The sequence below is a fragment of the Melanostigma gelatinosum genome (assembly GCF_949748355.1).
Source record: "Melanostigma gelatinosum genome assembly, chromosome: 7".
In the NCBI taxonomy this organism is placed as follows: Eukaryota; Metazoa; Chordata; class Actinopteri; order Perciformes; family Zoarcidae; genus Melanostigma; species Melanostigma gelatinosum.
Window position 1 is genome coordinate 26,655,392 of NC_136640.1, and position 22,394 is coordinate 26,677,785.

General features: G+C 46.6%; 1 protein-coding gene across 1 annotated transcript in view; it reads right to left on the reverse strand.

The window, feature by feature from the left end:
• The window catches only part of bcas3 (BCAS3 microtubule associated cell migration factor), a 374,328-nt gene that overhangs the window by 306,687 nt on the left and 45,247 nt on the right, over window positions 1-22,394 (reverse strand). Inside the window, exons 10-12 of the mRNA XM_079271901.1 lie at window positions 20,676-20,752; window positions 19,981-20,064; window positions 10,026-10,269 (exon numbers count right to left, since the gene is read on the reverse strand). Of these exons, the coding sequence (XP_079128027.1) occupies window positions 10,026-10,269; window positions 19,981-20,064; window positions 20,676-20,752 (405 nt within the window). The remainder of the gene's footprint in view (window positions 1-10,025; window positions 10,270-19,980; window positions 20,065-20,675; window positions 20,753-22,394) is intronic.

Sequence of the window (22,394 nt, forward strand, 5' to 3'; positions counted from 1 at the left end):
GATGCCGGCAGACAGTGTTGTTCTGTGAGGGAATCCTGCTGGAGCCCTTTGAAACAAGAGTGTCCTCCAGAGAACCGAGCCCAGTACACAGGGGAGAGTGTCTGCCTGTGTGTTATGAGGCTGCTGTTCCAAATAACTCATTTCAAAGCCTGAAAGACATGGGAATATCCTGGACCGCCATACTGACACAGGAACCCGTCTCTATCATTTACCTGCCTTTTCCCAATTCACCAAAAGTAATAACAGCCCAACCCCAATCATAATTCACTCTGTACTGCCCGCCCTGCCTCCCACTCCTCCCCCTTCGTTGTCCATTTCTCCTCCGCTCCTCGCTTTCCCCTCCCTGCTGGCCAGGCCTAGTCAGTGTTTATGGCCAGTGTACGGTTACAGTGTGTCGGCTGGTGACAGAGTGCAGGCCTGCTTCTGAAGGCTTAGGTCCAGCTTATAAGACAACACACTGGCTACAGGGCGGCTACAGTCCATGTGTAAGAGAGACGGAGGAGGCGGTGAATGCGTGTGTGGTGGCTACATCACTGACAAACTGTACTATGTATGCAAACACGCCTCATTAAAAATGTGACAGCTACTGCAGTGTGATCAATCATGGTTAAGGGGATAAAAGCTTTGAGCATTTCTTTACATGTTCAAGGCAGATCCTTCTGAAGGCAACTGGCATGGTTCAAACCATAACCAGGGTGAGACCCATGTGGAATACCAGAATCAGAAACGGTTCATTGCCAAGTATGTTTGCACGTTCAATTCATTTGACTTGGTGACTGGTTTATAACAATAACCACAGTAAAACAGTATAAAGACATAATTCTAAAAACATTTGTTTTTAATTTACTATGATAAACAAACAAATAGCATCAGAGAAGTTAAATAAGCCTGTTATTTAAGAGTTCATTTAAAGTGTAGAGTTGTTCATGGATGTGTAAATAATTGTTATGGGGACCCAAGAGTCCAGTCAGTGGGATGCCGGGCCTTGTTGATGAGGCAGACTGTAGTTGGGAAGAAACGGTTTTTGTGGCGTGAGGTTTTGGTTCTGATGGACGGCAGATTGCAGCCAATCACCTTCTCAGCAGAACAAATGACAGTCTGACCTAGTCCTCGGCAGTGGCTGCATTATACCAGATGGTGATGGAGGAGGAGAAGATGGACTCAATGATGCCAGTGAAGAAGTGAACCATCATTGTTTTTGGCAGGTTGAACTTCTTTAGCTGCCTCAGGTGCATCAAGTACATCCCCTGCTGAGCCTTCTTGGTGATGTTAAGCTCCCACTTGAGGTCCCGGGTGATGGTGGAGCAGAATCGGTGTACTGTATATGTTTACGGCTTTTATTGTGAAAGGTAAGAAGGGAAACAGTGGATCTTGTATGCGCTGCCTTTGTTAAGGTTGAAAGCAGTAATAAAGTTTGCTATCATATATCTGACCACAGAGCCTCCCTGTTGTTGTACACTATACTGTACATTTTGAATATATCCAATCCGCACAACATGATTGGTTAATGCCTTTATTCATGGTGCTAAAGCTCAGAAACATCTAGTGAAACAAATAACTAGTACAATCGTGCAGATATTTTACAATAACTTTCTTCAGCATTTTGATGACTGCCATATTTTGTGATATCAATATTGTAAAAATACATACTGTTGTTTAAGGCTCACCCCTTCTGACAACAGTCATTTGGTGAGAAAAAATGTTAAAAGAAAAATATACATGGCCAGAAACTTCTCACTCCCCCCCCCCCCCCCCCCCCATAAAAATGGCTAGATTGAATGTTAAGACCTTATTTGACGTGTGCGCTCGCTCAGCCTTGAGCTTCCTCTTGGATTACAGACCAACAGCTGACTGTTTACAGAGCGTCTCCTACCAGGGCTGCTAAAAAAGACAGGGCTGTGGCTAAAATCTTGGCTGGTAAAATATGCAGCAAGTCCAAGTCACACCTTCCAGCGAGTTGTGCAGGGTTAGGTGAATGGACCCCAGTGTAAAAAAGACAACCTTGGAGATTTTTCTGTTTCCCACCAAGCCGCAGAGGCCAACGTTATGTTTACCTGGGTCACACATGACAAGAGAGAGCGACAAAAAGCCAAGAACAAATTGGTGCCACATCCCATGCCAGTTTGTAATGCTTCCAGCCAGGATGCTTGCAATTGCTCCACTGGAACAAGAACTTGGCACAGGGTATTTGCCTTCATAAGTTTTCTTTGGAAAATACAGCTGTTTCTGATCTCTTTTTTGACCAGGATGGAGATGCCTGATGACCTTGCGAGGTATACTGTAATTCCCAGGAACCTAAATCTGTTCATCCGCTCCATCGATGTAGACAGGGGGGGGTGTCTTTGCCTCCTTTTTCCTAAAATCGGCTCCTTGGTTTCACTACTGTTGACACAGCAGAGTTCTCTACATGAGGAGGATTGCAGTCTTGGTGTACAGCGTGAACAGGAGGGGGCTGAGCACACAGCCCTGGGGGGCTCCGATGTTCAACATTAGAGCAGAGGAGGTGTGTTCGCCAATCCATACTGTCTGGTCTATTTGTGAGGAAGTCCTATAACCAGTTGCCGAGTGAGATACTCAAACCAAGAGTGCTAACTTCTCCAATCACTTTCATGGGTGAGAATGTGTTGGATGTTGAGCTGAAATAAACAAACAACATTCTGATGTAGGGGTTGTTATTTTCCAGATGAGTGAGGGCTGAGTGGAGTCAGTGGAGACACCATCCTCTGTGGATCTGTTGGCTCTGTATACAAACTGGTTGAGGGTTAGGGCTGGCTGGGAGGTTGCTTTGGATGTGCTGGGGAACCACTTTCTCAAAGCACTGCATCAGAATGGGGGCGAGTGCCACAGGGCGGTACTTGTTTAAACTAGAAACTGCAGACCTGTTAGGTACAGGGACGATGGTCTTAAGCAGGTGGGAACACTCCTGTGACAGTGATATGTTGTGAATATCAACGTCGACTAGCTGGTTGGCACATGTTCTTAGTACTCGGCCAGGGATGTCATCAGGCCCAGCAGCTTTACTCCTATTCTCTCACATCCGCTCTAGATACTGATAGTGGCCAGGCCTCTGCCCGTGGTGGCTGTAAATCGAAAGTTACGAATGTAACTACGGTTCTATGAATCCTGGATAACCGCCAGAGGCAGTGCTTAACACTGGATATCTTCCGTCTCGCGCATGCGCAGGTCGAATATTTATATCAACAAAGTCACTCGTGACCTCAGATGACTCCCGTCGTCTATAAGTTCCGGTGTCATCCTGAGTTCAGTCCTATGGAATCTTCTCGCGAGTTCACGGGATTCCGAGTGACCAAGAACTCTGGCGGTCATCCAGGATTCATAGAACCGTAGTTACATTCGTAACTTTCGTTCTATTTCATCCTTACTGACCGCCAGAGGCAGTGCTTAACACTGGATGACTTATACCAAAAGAGTCACAAGTACCCACCTTGTATAGTTCAGGCAGAGGAAGCTGGCCAAAGAACCCTCCCCAGTGGGTGAGGGGTGGCAACGTTCACTCTGTAGTGTCTGGTGAATGTGCTCGGTGAGGCCCATGAGGCCGCAGCACATATATCCTCCACTGGCACACCTCTCAGGGCTGCCCATGACGTGGAGACACTCCTGGTACAGTGGCCCCTCACTCCGGATGGTAGAGGACGGTCGCTCGCCTTGTATGCATGGGCAATGGCTTCCACTATCCAGTGGGACAGGCGCTGTTTCGAAAGAGCACAGCCCTTCTTAGGCCCACCATAACTGATAAAGAGCTGCTCCGACCTCCGTATGCAAGCGGTGGCCTCCACATAAGCTCTGAGGGCCCGCACTGGGCACAGCAGCCTTGACCTCTCCTCTCCCGATGGGGGGTCAAACTCCGCAAGCTGGATAGGCTGGTTGATATGAGAGCGTGTCAGCACCTTTGGGAGAAACGCTGCATTAGGCCACAAAGTAACCCCCGATCCATCTGAGTTCCACCTCAGACACGATTCACTCACCGACAGAGCATGCAGCTCGCCAACACGTTTAGCCGAAGTGATGGCAAGGAGAAACACCGTTTTGGTTGCCAGCCATCTTGGCTCTGCCCGTGCCAGGGGTTCAAAAGGAGGCAAGCACAGGGTGTCCAATACCAAATGTAGGTCCCATGCCGGGGCCTTCGGGGCGTTTGGGGGACGCAACCGCTGAGCTCCCTTTAGGAAGAGGGACACCAGTCTGTGGCTTCCTACTGTGCCATTGTCGACCCTAGCATGGTGCCATGAAAGAGCGGCCACGTACACCCTCAGGGTAGCGGGAGACCGGCCCTTATCTAACAGGGACTGCAGAAACTCAAGTATAACAGGTACGGGGCACTGCACCGGGTCCTTGTTCCGAACCACACACCAGTCAGAAAACAGCCCCCACCTGTTTTCGTACTGCAGCCGGGTAGATGGTGCCCTGGCATTCAGGATAGTTCTTCTGACTGGCTCTATGCAGCCAGTCAGCAGCTGGTCGGGCCCTCCAGCGGCCAGACCCATAGTTGGAGGCGGCTGGGATTGGGATGCCAAATCCGACCCCCTAGTTGTGACAGGAGATCCCTCCTGTCGGGGAGGCGCCAGGGTGTCCTGCAGCAGAGTCTGTGCAGTAGGGAGAACCAGATCCTGGCTGGCCATAATGGGGCCACTAACAAGAGTCTGTGGCCCTGTTGAAGGACTCTGAGAAGTGTTGGCAAGATCAGAGGGGCCGGTGGAAAGGCATAAAGAAGCCCCTGTGGTCACGTGTGAGCCAGGGCATCCTGACCCAGAGGACTGGTCCTCTCCGCCAGGGAGAACCAATGGGGACAGTGGGTCGACCTCTCAGAGGCAAAGAGATCCACCTCTGCTCTGCCGAAGAGACCCCAAATGTTCTGCACCACATCTGGATGAAGCCGCCACTCCCCCGGTGGAGGCTTGTGACGGGACAGAAAATCTGCGACCTGGTTCTGTTCCCCTGGTAGGTACATTGCCCGAAGGCTGGTAAGACAAGGGGCAGCCCAGGTGAGAAGGGCACGGGCTACCCGTAGCAATTCTGCAGATCTGGTGCCCCCTTGATGGTTTATGTGAAACACCGCCGAGGTGTTGTCCGACCGGACAAGCACATGCTTTCCCCTCAAGTATGGCAGAAAATGCTTGAGCGCTAGGTGCACGGCCCGTAGCTCTAGAACATTGACATGCTCTATGTGGTCCTGAGCAGACCACTGCCCCTGAGCAGTCCTGTTCTGCCACACTGCACCCCATCCTGAGAGGCAGGCATCTGTTGTGACCACCTCTCGGCGGAATGGGACCGAACCCATGGGGACACCCTTCGCCAGGTATGCTCTCTCCCTCCATGGGGATAGAGCGAGTAGGCACTGCTCCGATACTACTATTGCCCTGTGTCTGTGCCACTTGGCATCCAAGTGAAAGCTGTTCAGCCATCTCTGCAGGGGCCGCAGTGACAGTAACCCTAATGGAACGACCGTCGAGGCAGCTGTCAGTTTGCCCAATAGGCGGAGAAAAAGAATGTAGGGCACCCGCCTGCCCCCCTTGGAAGGGAGAGAGGCTGTGGAGGATGTCGTCCACCCGTCGGGGTGATGGACAGGCACTCATAGTGACTGTATCCAGAGCCACACCAATGAAGGTTATGCTCTGGGAAGGGCTCAGGGAGCTCTTCTCCATGTTTACCCTGAGGCCCGACCGGGCCACGTGAGAAAGAAGGCGAGCAGTGTCCTGCGCCGCCTGAAGCTGGGATGGCGCACAGATCAGCCAATCGTCCAAGTACGGCAGTATTCTCATGCCCTGTGATTGCAGGGGGGAAAGGGCAGCCGCGACACACCTTGTGAACACCCGTGGGGAGAGGGAGAGCCCGAATGGGAGCACCCTGAACTGGAAGTGACCGCCTTGAAAGGCGAAGCGAAGAAACCACCTGTGGTGAGGTACAATGGGAACATGGAAATAGGCATCCTTCAGGTCGACAGACGTGAACCAGTCTCCCCTGGAAACCGCCCGAAGGACGTCTGCTCTGGTCAGCATGTGAAATGGCAAGACCCTCAGGAACTCGTTTAGTCCCCTCAGGTCCAGGATTGGGCGCAGTCCGCCGCCTCTCTTTTTCACAAGAAAGTAAGTTAGTTGAGTAGAACCCCCCGGGCTGTGACAGGGGGTCCACCCTCTCGATTGCACCCTTGACCAGGAGCGCGGCTAACTCCTGGTTCAGGGCTAGGGATTTTACCGGATCGGTGATACTGGTCATTTTGACCCGGCTGGAGGTTGGTGGCCGGCGTCGGAACTGAAGCTTGTACCCCCGGGTTAGGGTGGACACCACCCAGGGGTCTGAAGCATGAGCTGCCCAGTAGCTGATGTGCTGCTGGGAGAAATAACCGACAGCCGGCCGGGAGACATCATCTCCTGTACCCCCTGCCTCTTGAGGCTCTGGGGGGGGGGCCTGGTAGTCCCCAAGTCCGGAGGTTGTCTAGGGGGAACGTAGGTAGGGTTTTGCGGGTAGCGGTCCGGCCTCCCAGCGGTACGCTGAGGCCTGTGGCGACTACTGGGGTGAGCCGGGGGCTGAAAATGGCCCCGGGTGGATAGAGTAGGACCCCTACGTCTGCTGGGTGCGGGCATGTCCCTGCGAAGACCAGAAAACTGCTGCCTGGTCTGGCTAGCCTCAACAGTCCGCTGAAGCGCCTGTATATCAGCTGACCCAAACAGCTCACCCGGTTCCACTGGGATAGCACAGAGGGTCCTCCTACATGCCTCAGACAGGGGTGACTGCGCCAGCCAAACCTGGCGGCGAGTCTGGACCAGGGTGGACATCAGCCGTCCAAGTTCCCTCGACATGAGCGCAAACGCCTGCAGTGAGGCATCACTGAGGCTGGTTGCGGAGGCGTCGGAAGTAGCCTGCTGCAGAGAAGCTGAGAGGGCAAGCATGAGGTGGGAGAGGGAGTTGCCAATACGACCCATGCGTGCTGCTGTGTCATAAGCCCTGGATAACATGTCATCCGTGACCCGACATTGGGGTCGAGGGCACCTGGCATCAGGCCTCAGGGTCTCCTCAGGGGAAACTATGAGGGACGCAATAGTCGGCTCAACAGCTGGCATACGGGTGAGGCCAAACTTTGCCGCGTCCTGCATGGCCGCCAGGGTTCGGCCCTCTGATGTAAGACGGGACAGAGCCCCGGTGTCCCTCCAGCATGCATGTAGCTCCCTCAGATATTCCTCGGAGGGAGGAACAGCAAAGGTGGTAGGGGCGAGAACGCACCTGAAGAAGGCACTCGCAGGCTGGGGTTCCGGCTGCTGCGTATCTAAATGCAGGCGTGCCAGTGCCATGCGAATGACAGACCCCATGGAGCTATCGACTGCACCTTCCGAAGAGCCCTGAGCTGAGGAACGGGAGGCAGGTCCAGAAGCATGGGAGGGCTGCTCTTCACTGTACTCAGTAAAGAGCATGGCTGACGCTGCCAGTGACATCACGTCCTCCTCTGAGCAAAGCTCAGCCGCGGGTGGATCTGGTGCTTCAGCCCCCCCTACACTGGGTTGGAGGGCCAGTAGAAGCGACTTCATCTGAGCTAGCTCGGAGGTCAGCAGATCCACTCTAGAAGACAGCCCGCTGGGTTTAGCCCTCTTGGAGGGAGCCCCTGCAGTTTCTGTGGCCCTGCGCTTGGAACGGGTAGGTAGGGCTGGAGTCAACTGACCCGACAGGGGGAGGTCGACCATACCAGTCAGGTGTTCCGCCTCGGCGAGCCTAGCAGTCCTTACTGCTCAAGGCATGATGCCACAGTTCATGCATGGGTTCTCAGAGAGGCCCTCCCTCAGATGCTCGAGGCCAAGGCAAGCGGGGCAGAGGTCATGGCCATCATCAGGCTGCAGAGGAGCCATACAGGTCCTACAGCCGGGAAAGTCAAACATGGCCGACTCTCTAGGCCAGTCTGAGCGGATGCTCTGCTGAATGTTTGAGAACGGCCGGGGACAGTCAGTGAGAGGGGAGCGAGGACACTCTCTTAACTAAGATAGTTGCTGCCGATATTGGTGTCCCACCAGTTAGCTTGAGCGGGAGCACTCTGCCACTGTGGAAACAGGTCAGGCAAAGTCCTTATAGTGAAAGGGGCGAGGACACTCTTCACTAAACTAGTTGCTGCAGATATTGGTGTCCCACCAGTTAGCTTGAGCGAGAGCACTCTGCTACTGTGAAAAAACAGGTCAGGAGAACAGTCCTTCTAGCGAGAGGGGAGCGAGGACACTCTCTTCACTAGGATAGTTGCTGCAGATATTGGTGTCCCACCAGTTAGCTTGAGCGAGAGCACTCTGCCACTGTGGAAATAGGTAAAGAACACAGTCCCTCTAGTGAGAGGGGAGCGAGGACACTCCCTTCACTAGGATAGTTGCTGCAGATATTGGTGTCTCACCCGTTAGCTTGAGCGAGAGCACTCTGCCAGATGGGTCAAAAACACAGTCCCTCTAGCTTGAGAGGGGACTAGGATAGTAGATAGCCGATAGACAGTTGCTGTAACTCCTGGTGTGCTACCAGTTAGCCTGAGCGAGGGCACTCCGCTAACTGTGATATCCGCTAACTGATATGGCCGTAATGTTCTCACAACAATCAATGGACACAATCAGAGTATTTTAGCTTAGACATCCCGAGTATCAGCTCAGTCTAATAAGCCGGAGCGAACGCTCCTGATCCGGCCGCTGAAGGGCGGCCCGACAGCGTACTCAACGCTCACGTTAGCCCGCCACTCGATTAGCTAGAGCGGAACGCTCTGCAAACCGAGGAACAACAACGAACAATGGTTTCAAACAATGTCAGTCGATCTCACTGATTGCTGCCCATTTGGGTCCGCCAGACCCAGACTGGGGCTCGATGGTCCGCACGGCGCCGACGCCGTTCCCTCCCAAGAGGGACCGCTTGTCGCAGCCTTTGGAGGGCGAAGATCCGCAACCCCGACCGGTGGTCACAAGGCTACCGCGACAAACTCTAACATATCTTGCTCGTAGACAAAATATCTATTTTTTCTACTACCATGGTAGTCAACCTGCGTAGCGAGAAGAAAAAAAGGACTGAACTCAGGATGACACCGGAACTTATAGACGACGGGAGTCATCTGAGGTCACGAGTGACTTTGTTGATATAAATATTCGACCTGCGCATGCGCGAGACGGAAGATATCCAGTGTTAAGCACTGCCTCTTGCGGTCAGTAAGGATGAAATAGAACACTAAGAACCACATTTCAGGGATTTCTTCAACAACTTCACAGCATCCAAGTTTTCCCTTTCTTGAACATCTTTTAGACTTGGCAAGAGATAAAAATCTGAAAGGACTGCATTTAAATTGGAATAGTTGTTTTACCCTATCATTTCTGCATTACATATTACCGTGTCCTCATAATATATTCATTTATGGCCAAGCAAAAGTGAATAAGAATGTCATTCATAGACTTTTGGATAAAGCATTTGTCTGTAAATTATTGGAAGGTAAATTTTGCAGCAGTTGCCATTTCCAGTAAATGGAGGCAGATGTTTAACAGCATTTTTGATTTAAAAACAAAAGGCAAGGTGGTGAACTTATTAAAAAGAATCAATCAGGATTAAAAGATTCAAAGCTAATTTACAAAAACATAAACACAACTACGGACCAATATGTTATCAAATCCAACAGCACTAAGTGTGTTTACGTGACTATGTTGTACATTTCCAATGTGTACTGTAGAAGATTTTATTCCACTACAACACGAACATGTCTGCACTGCTTACATTAGACAAGGAGAAAAAAATGGAAGACAAAGTTGCCCCAATTTGATCCGGACACCCTTTTAATAAAACCCCCAATCAAGAATTACAGAAACACTTCACCCACAAAATAACCATTTGGTTATCGTTTACTCGACACGTATAATCTTGAATTCTAATGCATGGACTCACAGCGCTCATGCACCAGAAGGAGACGGCAGTGGCGGAGTCATTTTAATTATTAGGATTTTGGCAAAAATGCATGTGCTTGGGAAATACTAAGCATACCACTAAATACATGAGACTGGGATTATACTGCACACGTTGTGTGAGAGTTTGTAAGGAATTTATTAAAACATGAGCAATAACAAAGAAAAGCAGAACAACTGGACTGACCTGTCCTTCGCCAACACTGTGTGTGTCAATGATGGTGACCACACCGGGGTTGTGAGGGCTGCGGCGACTCGCACTGTGAGGTGCGCCCTCCTCATCCAGAGTGCCTGCTGGTATTGTGCCGGCCAACTGGGTGACAACTTTACCCACCATAGTCAGGCCTGTCTTCAAGGTCTGGAAGGAAACGAAGAAAACAGACGATGTCAGAGCTTAAAAATCCAACGCCTGATGTTTACATTTCCAGTATTCTATGAAATACACTGTATTCTCTCGTTCACTTAGCTTTAGGCCTTTGCGGGCAATGAAGATGCATGAGTGTAAGTGCAGTACTGTGTGTGTGTGTGTGTGTGTGTGTGTGTGTGTGTGTGCATGCATCATGTTCACTAGATGCCTGCTGATAACTTGTAGTGCTGATGACTGGTAGCGCTGTGGTCGCAGGAGACACTTGTGTGTGTGTGTGAGAGAGAGAGAGAGAGAGAGAGAGAGAGAGAGAGAGAGAGAGAGAGAGAGAGAGAGAGAGAGAGAGAGAGAGAGAGAGAGAGAGAGAGAGAGAGTGTTTTTGTCAGCCATCAGACACGGTCTGCCTCCACCCCCACCGGCAGATCAATAGCCCCTGTTTGGACTACCACTAAGAACTCCACAACTGCAGTGATTAGAAAACACATTAGTGTTGATCAATTAGGAGCCAAACGCCTCACTTAATAATTGATGGCTCTTCTGGCATTTTACATACACCCACACACGCAGGCTTCCACACACACACACACAGGCAGGAGACACTGTTAGTGTGCCTGGCCGAGTGGCGAAGAGACAGTGGGTGATCCTCAGACCCAACAAACGCAAGGCGCCATGCTGTATTGACAGGGCCGCCTAGTCTGAATGCCTGATTAGGCTCTCCGGGGCCCCTTTGGCGCTTACACACACAGTCACACGGATTGGACTCCATTAGACAAAGACAGTGTAGTAGGTGAGATAGACTCCACTTAAGCAGCACTATCCATTTCCCTCAATCGAGCCACAGAGGTGTGTTTGAGCCAGACACCCTGGCTGGGCCTTAAGCGGACACAGAGGAGCCTCACACACACACACACACACACACACACACACACACACACACACACACACACACGGCCTGATGTCGCCATCTAAACAAATTACAACCTCATTTATGTGAAAGGTCTTTCTCAACCATACACCCGGGAGTGATGGGCAGCAGGATTTATTTGATACACAAATTTACCATAACAGAGCAAATTTGGAACAAGGAGTCCAATTGGCCAGAGCTGTTGCACTCTGTCTTTTATCTTTCTTACAAACAAAAGCCATTACACTTTATTGCTACCCCCCCCCCCCCTTTTTTTTGTTTCCATGTCTCTGGACATCAGCACTAAGAGCCAGCGTGTCGCGCCACAAGCCAGAAGGAGATACCTTGTCATCCATATTGAGATATATGGTCCTAAATGAGGAGAGGGTGGGCAAGCAGACTGCATGTCTGCATATCAATACCCCCCCACCCCCCCTCAACCTTGCCCACCCCATACTATGTAAGACATGCTAACCTGTTAGCAACACAGTGCTCTTTATGCTGCATACCACCATTGACCTGTTACTGATGAACGCTACAGATGACAAACCAGGGCCTGCAGATGGAAATTAGCCAGTGTGGCTAAACCTGGCATATTGAAATGATGGCTTATGTTAGTGAATGTGCATCGTCACTTATAAACATAAACATGAGACTTCTCTCACACTAGCTGTTGGCATTAAGCAAAGGAGATGGGATACACTGGTTCTTTGTAAATCAACCAGACCGTCCACTGGGATTAAAAGGAGAGACAGACTAGAACCATACAAGGAGCTAGTTAGTTAGCGTGTGTTGCCAACCAGCTAAATCAGACCAGGAGTGAATTTTCACTTGGTATCAAAGGGGCTGTTGGCTATTAGTGTGCCTTCTGAGAGTCCCTCCCCAGTGGAGATAAGTGAAACAAGAGCATTGGAGAGAAACAGATTACAGTAGGAGAAACAGATAGGCAGGTTGATGAAGTGTCTCATAAGGTCAGCCCCAGTCAGCCAGGCGGATCCAATGTCAGCACATTTACAGATGGTGTAGACAGAGCTGGAAATACTGTATGATGTGCTGTTTTATCTGAGCAAAGGCTAAAGACAGACCAAAGGACCTATAGCTGCAGACAGAACAAGAGAACTCAATATAATCATTTCAAATGAAAGGAAACTAGTTTATAGTAATTCCTTCTGGACGTAAAAAAGTATTGTAGTTTATTTTAGTTGCGAACTTTAGTTGTGTCTTACCTTATGTGCTGGATTATCCTCACATTTGTATTTGCTTTGATATGCAGTAAAAAAGGATATTATGATAACAACCGTTGGGAATATGTTGCGTACTGCATTTCAAGTTTTTCATTTGTCACACTCAAACAAAGGATATTGGGAGGCTGTTACATTTACCATAGTGTAACATGTATTTCGAACGATATTCATTCATGTTTCCAATGTGAACGTGATTCAGTCATGTAGGATTTGCATGAACTTCAAAAACGTAACATTTATTAGATCCATTCATGTTGCGATAAACTGAGACAATCGAGTATCAATGCATGACTGCGAAAATCAGGGCGAAGGCAGTCTTCTTCAGAAGCAGATTGTTGAGAAGAAGATACACCGTTGGCTTGCACATGGAAAAGGTAAGCAGAAATCCACCATCATCCGCCTAAATGCAAAATTATATGTGCTTAAATGTCTTCAGCTCTTAGCTAATTAGCTAACGTAACGATGGCCTGCCTCGGTCGGCGCTAGCTGCTATTGGCCTGTCTCGAACGATTCCGTCGTGACGCCCTTTCCGGTCATTACGCTGTCATTTTCTTTGGCGATCGCCAACCAAACGTAAATAATATTAATTCATACATATCAAATAATCTATGTGTCAAATTTCATGAATATATATGGACGTTTATATGTCTAAATACTATAGGAAAGTGACTTTGATGAGAGAAAGCAGAAAGAATGCTCGGGCGACGCTTAAACAGCTCGAACGGAAATTAAGGAGCTTTTATTGCATAATTTGGAGTTGTTGAAGCGTGATATCTTATTGTGAAGGACAGAACTACGGTCCCGGTTGTGTTGACAGCATTGATGGTCATTTTTGCGACCCTGGAACAAGCGAATATCCCCGAAAAACCAGCAGCAGCCAGTGTTTACAACGAGGATAGAAGTCCGTACGGATTAGGCCAAGAGCAGTGCACGACTAATTCACCAGTGTTAGCATCGTTTTAACGACTCTGGTAAAGGCAAAGCTAACTGTAATAATTACAACAATATTTCGTTTGAAAGGTACGAAGTTTAACTTCAGTTTAACACCATTAAATCAACTGAAAACATTACACAATCATTTTTATCAACATTGTAAGTGAATTGTATTGAAACATTAGCTAAAAACTGTCCGGTTTGGGGTACAACTCCGTTAGTTGTTCTGTTGGGGCTATTTGTTATTTTCGACCAAACTTAAAAAGCCAACAGTCCCCATGTGCACGGCTAGCTGTGCCGCGTTAGCGTTAGGTTGTCTCCTTTTTTGCAACCTGCCTCATAACTTGCCATTGTGAACGGTAAGCTATTGTTAATGACGAGGTAACGTGTTAGCGACATATTATAAGGTGTTCACAACTAGCTGACAAATGTTAATGACGTTGGCATACTTCCTGTAGAGTTAAATTAGCGCGCTAACGTTAGCCGTGCGTTAGCCGGTTTTATCAGACTGTTCACACCAGTGATGCCCTGCAGGGTGATGTTGTGGACTTGTGTGCTGCAGACCTCAGTGTGGGTTTGACTTTCTCCCGCATGTGTAGATTCACTGTCCCTGTGTTAGCAGTTTCTTACTGCTGCCGAACGCAGCAGACGTAATACGTGTGTCTTGTTTACTTTCTAAGCTAAGCTAAATACTAGCAGAGTTTGGGTGAGGGTGGCTGAGTTTGATTAGCCGAATATGGATACAATTTGACCGGATTCAAATCAGAGCTTTCGCGCTACGTTGCACACTTTGGAGCCGAGATAGCTCAACGTTTTTACGGACAGCGACACTCTCTCTCTCTCGCTCTCTCTCTCTACAACCAACCACAGCTAAAGTCATGGAGTAGCGTTACCTGAGGAAAGCAGGTACGATAGTAGTAATAAGCTAACGTTATGTGTGGACATCCATTGCTAAATAATCTAGAGTTACCGTAACCGTGCACTTTATCACTGTAAGTATTGTTTTACCATATGTTCCAGAAAATTATTTTTGTACGACACATGAATGCTCATTGTCTATAACAGGGGAATTTGTTTGAAGAGAAGTCTGTATGATTTATTCGTGAATAAGGGCAGCTTGTTATGACGCAGAACATGCTGAATTCTGTGTTTTTACTACGAGGACGTTGCTACAGGCCCGATTGTATTTATTTTCCGATTGGTTATCTTTCCAAGGATAGAAGAGATGTTGTTGGGGTCTGACCATATGGCTTCAACATGTGCTGTGGACAAAGAGAATCAGGCCTTCACTTTTTCAAGCAAAGGTTCCATCCTGATTTGTAGTTTGATGAGAGCAACCTCTTCACACTAGGGTGTAAATTTCCCCCCCCAAAAAACCATGGTCACCTGAATGCACCGCTGCAATCTCATTGGCCGAAGGCCAAGAGACCCCAGGACCCCTGTGGTTCAACCACTGTTCAACAAAACTGCCTGCAGTTCACACCTCAATGCTTTTTCCCTTCGACCTCGGTTGAGACAGGGAGCACACAACGCTCTCTTCGCCCGGACCCCCCGTCCAGGCCACAGAAGATCCAACTTTCCCCGCCAGCGCGACGCTGGCCACGAGGAAACAATGGCCCTTCACCCCTCCTCAAACCCTGTCAGGTCACAAGCCATTTTGCTGGACGAAACAGCCGTGTTCCACGCTGAGTAAAGGCCCACTCAGCCCGCGATAACGAATCCGCTTCAGCGATCCGTTCTCCGCTTTTTGCTTTTCTTTTTCTTTTGGTGCACACATTCCGGCGAAGGAAAGACGACCAAGCCTCCCTCCTTCACCGACGATTCCCGGTAAGACGCACGGACCACGCCGTCAGCCGAAGTTAGATCATCCCCCCTGCAGCGAGGATTTATCACGTCTGCGTTTGCCCCAGAGCTTCGCCAACGGACCGAAGCCGCACCAGCAAAAGCCGTGCGACACACAGCGCCCGCTACAAGGCCGCGCTGCAAGCAGCCCCCCCCCTTCCTGACGAGGAAAACGGACAACTTCCCCACGAACACTTCAACGTTGCAACGAAGCATCGACAAGTAAGATTCTTGGTATCTGGGCATAGCTTAGCTTAAATTAACTTAAGTTTAATTCAGGCCATTCATTTATATGTTGATATTCCCGTGTTTTTGTGTGTTTAAGTTACTGTCGCGTGATATTGAGATATTGCGCAACTCCTTACGGAGCAGAGAAGCTCCGTGGGATTGTGTATTAACTGTTTGACTGTTGCTTTTGGGATTATTTGATTTGATTTTTGTTCTTGCTCTATTTCCTTGAATCAATTCTGTGAGTGAAGTGTGGAAACGCGACTATCGGGCATAAGTGTCGTCAGTTCGCGAAGCGACAACGGCAACTTGTGTGAGATACGATCGGCGATCCTCTCTCCTTTATTCATCTTCTCACGTAACACACACAGCTCCTATCTCTGCCCCTGGGGAAACCCCGTTCAAACGATCGCCTCACAACACATGTGTGCACCAGGCACACGTGATTACATACAGCAGTCCCACCGCCATTTTGCCCGAGTCACTCGACTCCGCCATCTGGTGGTAGTTTAGTTGTAGTATCTTAAGGCCCCTCCCCTTTTGGCCCGCGTCACTCGACACCGCCATCTTTGTAGTCTTTAGCAATAGCTGTAAGACTCTCCTTCCTTTTCACCCACAGACCCACACACATGCACACACACACACACACACACACACAGACATACACCCTCATCCATTTTATTCATTCTTTAGTTTAGGCATATAAAATTGTATGATAACGTTTGTTGGTTGCAATATTAATTGATTTGATCATTTATTATTTTGATTTAATAAACTCTGTTATACTTTAAGGAGCAGTCGTCTGTGATTACTTGTGCATATGTATTTGATAAGACTGTATGTAGTAGCCTGTGCTCGAACTTAAAACCTTCACTGTCACTGAATGTATAGTCATACGCAGACTATTGACATTATGAGTGACTACTAATTATGAGACTTAGTTTTATCGTTTGGTTATTGGTCCCTGTTCGCAGGGTGGTGCCCCGTTGTTATTAATAATCATTAATAATTGTTACACACATCAATAATTCTATTGATGTCAAGAATTCAGTTTCTTAAATGCTGATAACCCAAACAAGCTCCTTTACGTTCCCAACAATGTGTTAACTTGGGGGTAACATTTCTATTTGTTAATAATATTGAATGAATAAAAGATAATTGAAATAAATGTATCTATTTTTTTTTTTACATGATGAATCTTTACAAATATGCTGTGTTTTTACAAATGGCAGAAAGTCACAGTGAGAAAAATATATAATATTTGCTACTTTCCTTGACAATAATTTTTTCATCAAGATAACTTAATAACTTAACCTTCATTGATTGTTCTATCTGACTGCAAAAGTGTCCTGTGTCTGCTATCCCCCAGAGTGTCCTGGTCAACCTCACTGACTGCACCATCCCACCGCAAGAGTGTCCTGGTCAACCTCACTGACCTGCCAGGCATGAAACGGTGAATTCTTCTGACTGAACAAGCGATTCCAATGTTAAAAAGCTTATGTGTGATGGTCTAGCTAAATTACGTGGAGGTGTATGGAGTGTAGTGTATCTCTATCTGATAGATATGAGCTACTAAAACATATTAGACGACAGCACAGGCAGCGCTATCCATGCCCACACATAAACTGCCCATGTACTTTTCAGATGTGGAATGCTTTCCACATTCATTTAAGTATAGTCCATCTTCAACAAAACTCCCAGGAGCTGCTAGAATTGTCAACTTTCAGTTGTCATTTGTGCACTTGTATTGATCTTCCACAGAGAAGGATTCTTTTTTACACATTTGCACTCATTTGAAGAGTCAAGAAACTGTTACTTGTATGTTTGGGGGTTGCAGTGTTCAAACAAATGTATACGGAACATTTCACTCTCACAAGACCAGGAAAAGCAATCCACATACGTTAAAATATTTCAAGCCAGATGTAGTTACAACCAGTGAAGTTTCACAAGAATCCTGTGATAATCCTGAGGAAGATGAACATACTCAAGATAACCCTGCAGTTGAAGATGCGTGTATTGTGCATTTGCATGTCTTCAACGGACTGAACTGCAATATCAAATGTGTACCTAACAACAGTGACAACAAAATAGCCAAACTAATTTCCTTTTTGTGTAGGTGAATGCAGAATTCAAGAGAATCACAACAATCAATTTGCAGTCAAAGTTCTTCTCCCAGCTGGATCTTCACTCTGAAAACCTGATCCAGGTGTATGCCAAGAAAGGTGGAGTTCAAGGGAGAAAGATCAAGAGCATCATGGTACCCATAACTCAGGTATGATAACAATGGAAAAGTTAAAGAGAGGCTATTCTACTCGTAGAGCTTTTGTATTTTTTTTACTTCCCCGTTGCTCTTACTGGTTGTCTGCACCTGTTGATAACGCCCCTTGGCAATTTAAAATTAACTGAGAGGTTCCAGAATAATACGCATTTCTGAAATTAGGGTGGTGATGCCAAGCTGTCATCGGTAGCGAACATTCAAAAACCTTGGGAGATTAATAAGAAACTTTAGGAAAGGTGTAGTTGAAGTCATAGGCGCCAGCAGCTACTGGATCCCAAGGGTTCACATACTAATGCACACATGGATATTGCATGGTTAATCATTGTGATTAATAAGCTGGTTGGTTGAGATGGTGTTCCTAATGTTATTTTATTTTGCATATTTTCTCTTATCTGCATACTTAGACTGACAGCGTTGACGTCAGACGAGAATGCATCCTCAAAGGTCTGTGTCTACCTGAACGAAGATCCAGAGAAGTGGTGAGGGACAAGGTATGTTCATTTACCTTTATCTTTATTTGGGGATAATCACAGTTGGAATAAATGTGGTTTCCTCTTGGTTGCCATTAGCTTTAAAAATGTGAAACTTTTATTTACCTTAGTAATGCTAGAATAACAACCACTGATCTCATGGTAACAGACAAGCCACTGGTAGGGCTTAGTCATTGAAGTAGCTCACCATGGCTCAGTGAAACAATTTAATATCAGGTAGTCATAATGTCTTTTAATTTTGTGAATAAAGTTATTGATAGCTGTTAATACAGTAAAATTAACATGTGCAATAAAAATGGGATGTAATGCAAATAAGTGAAAAATGATTGCCCTTGTTAATTGTTTTGTCACAGAATTTCGAAAGCAGTCAAACGGCCATGGCAGAGACCGTCTTTGGAATCCTTGTCATTCGAAAAGAAGGTGCAGAGCCCAGTGATGACCCTGAGGATGTTGGAGTCATTCTGGAGGGGGTGGAAGTGCTAGATGAGTTGGAAAAGGTACCTTTTGCGGTGTTAATGTTGCTTGCGCTTGTGTATGCTCTCAACCTGAGCTACCTTCCAGAGCTCAAGTACACATTCGAAGCTCTGCAGAAGATCATGATGGAACTAAATGGAAACAAACTATCCATAAAAGGACAAGCTCTCAAAACAAAGCTTTTCCATTCGTTTGAGACTGCCCACTGATGGCTAAAGCAGATAAGAAACTTCCGTGTTTCTGTGCTATTTTCTGTAATCCTGTGAGTTCACCAGGACATTAAACAACAAGTGCAGTAAGTTAGTAATTGCAAATGTTTAAAAGGAATGTTTTTAATGTTTTAAGAAGAATGTTTGAAATCTTTTAAGAAGAGTGTTTGAAAGGTTTTAAGAGGAATGTGTTTGTTTTTTTAGACCGCTTGTTTTTTTTCAAATGGATTAAGTACCAAGATCCACTATGTTGGCACTTTCAAAAATAAGTGAAGCAGTGTACTTTATTATTTTGAATGTATGTATGTCATAGAAAGTTGAGAAAACTTGTAATTTTTATATGTATGTTTGCAAGCAACTGGTCGTTAAAACATTATTTAGTGCCTCCTTTGAGAAATACAATTGTATTGCAACATCTCCCATTTGTCTTGTTATGTTTCCAGCCGGCTGTATATTTTGTTAAAACTTAAGTTTCAGTTCTGGTTCACGGTAAACGTTTAAAAAAATGTGAACAGTATTTCAACACGATTAAACGTGGAGTTGTCAGGTGCTTGTATGGGTCTATACCATACAAGCACCTGACAACTCCACGTTTAATCAAAAGAAATTACGCTTTCAACGAACTTAATAAAATCATGGAAAGGATTTCCACACGATTAAAATGCTTTCTTTAAGCAAAAAGCAATTCTGTTGGTCCACTATAATTTACTTGGGCTGGATCAACGTAATTTATTAGGGTTAGTCCAACCTATTTTACTTGGGCCGGATTAAATTAATTAATTTGGGTTGGTCCAACTTAATTGACTATTGTATTTTTTACAAATGTAGAATTAGTCAAACCCACCCTATTAAATTGAGTTGGACACAACCCAAGTAAATGCGTTGAACCAACCCTAATAAATTAAGTTGATCCGACTCAAGTACTTTAAGTTGGATCAACATAATTGTTTTATGCTTAAAGAAAGCATTTCTCTCTCTCTCTCTCTCTCTCTCTCTCTCTCTCTCTCTCTCTCTCTAATAGCATCAAATATAGCGTAAATTGAAGCACTTTGGAGGACTGGTGCAGAGTTGTGTAATGTAGACAGGTTGTATTTTCACTTACTTTGGCAGCATTGATCACTGTAGCTGTGTAGGACTGTGCATTGTCACCACAAGCTCCTCCGCGAGACTGGTGACATCTGATCAACTGCAAAAACAACGATGAATGGATGAATTCAAGAAGTTAGTCTACAGAAGATCTGGAGTTTGCAGAGAAAGATTTGGAGAAATGATCTCCATCCAAAATCCTCCCCTCTTCACTCTTTGGAGGAAATTGGTTTTGCTTTGAGATGAACATTACACAACAAAACAGCCAATCTGCACTGATTTAATTTCAAATACAACATCACTTAAAAGGCTCCATCCCAGTATTACTCTTTATGTTCAAAAAATGAGATTTTGTCATTTCTGGAAATCCTTAGGCAGTCACACAAACAGTGGCCCCATCTGTCAATTACTTGAGTGGGCCAGCACCAAAACACTATTATGCATTAAATGTATTGTAGAGTGTACAATAGAACATTCTGCATTTTCTAAGTACTTAACAATCCCATTACACAGAAGAGAACAGAGAACTCGATGCATCTGTTGATTTTCAAAATGTTATCATCTCTCCTGGACTCTTCGTGGAATGACTTGTTTATCCAGACAGATTAAAGAGGCAGATCTAATGCATTTTTGGGATTGTAAATATGTCCCTTTTCTGACAAGGCACTTCTGCTGTGGATGACTGCGTGTGTGTGTGTGTGTGTGGACTACCTTGTTCTCAGCGTAGGCTAGCCAGCGGCTTCCCAGAGCTATTGGATTTAGACTCGGGCCGGGGCAGGGATAGCAGCCTGAAAAGACAAAGATGGTCAAATAACAGGGGCACCAGTGATGATTACAATAGGAATAAATAACGGCATGAGTGTGCAAGTAAAAACAGGAACACATGCAGGGATTTTCATAAGCATTCTCCAGGAGGAGAGGGTCTGTAACTATCTTAAACCATTAACGTGTTTGTGGGGAGTCTCTTGTTTGGGAAGATAAATGTGAGTCTAATGTGGGTGACGTGTCTGTAGGCTTGTGTGTGTATGCAGCATGAGCTAATGGAGACTGTGGTACCCAATAAATTGAGGATGGCTCCTCTGCTGATTGACTAACACAAGAATCCCTGTGGGCACACTCACACACACACAAACACAACCAGTGTGCTATCAGCGGAAATAAAAATAGCAACCAATAATCCTAAACGGCAAACAAAGCTGTGCCTTCATGAACAGATAAAATGTCTTGGACGTTATTAAGAACGGATTTCTTTGCTCTTCCCACTCGAACAGACGAAGTAAACGAGAACTCGGATTGCTGTGACTAACAAGCTAAAACTGAGCTCCAGCTACAGGGGCGTCGATCGCTTCTGCTGCGAGACAGAATCAACCGAGAACAGGCAAACGTGTGCTTGTAAACAGGCTGGAGTAATGATTGATATTGTCATAGATATCTTTAAATGCAAGCATATACAGACAGTTTCCAGTGTGCGTAAACCCAGGCTCTCATCGCACACACACACACGCACACACTGAGCTAATGTAAGTGCGTAGAGGTGTGGGGAAAATGGCTTGCTGACAATAATTTAGAGCTCAGGGAGCAGATGAGGTGGAGACAGTAATTTAGTGTGCCGCGTTGGGAAAGGGGTTGGTGGGGAGAAAGTGGGTTGAGGTAAGCCACAAGGGCTGCTGCTAAAGCCAGAGAAGCCTTTTGTGCCTCTCCAAGGCCGAGGGGAGCCCAAGCAGTGAGATAACATGTGTTTGACATCCTGGGTGGAGAGCAGGGGGCTGAAGGGGGAGTGGAATCAAAGGAAGCAGGGATCAGGCTTCTGAAGGCTGGATCCTGAAAGACCTCTGCCTCATAGTCCCTATTTAAAATTTCCATTTTTTGAATGTACTTAAAGTTTACAAAGTAAAACTTTTACTTTTACTGGTGTCGCTACTGCTACCGTTTCAGAATCAGAATGGGATTATTGTAAGTACGGCAGCAACAACAACTACTTCTACCAATAAAAGTACCTGCCTCATTCTCACAGCCATCTGTACATCAAGGCAATATACAATATACTAGGACAGTCAACGAATATTCTGCATTCTGACATTCAAATATGAAAATGTATATTTAATTGGGAAAAAATCTAAAAGCATCACTACTATTATTTCCAATGGCTAGTGCGGCGCCTCGACGGCTTGTTGCCAGGTGGAGCAAAGCGTGGGCGCCCCTTGATTGAACTGTGGGTGCAGAGTGCTGCAATGTTAAGCCGTGGCGGGTGCAGAGCAAACCACATCCTGTTTGAAAGGCCCTTACCACGGCTATCTGCCTCATGCGCACGGAACGCACCGCATTCAGTCACGCAATGGCACCTTCATTAACCGAGAATGAAACGTAGCGTTAGTCCAAGTTGAACGAGGACGAACAACAACAGTGATGATGGGAGAGAACTGAGACACA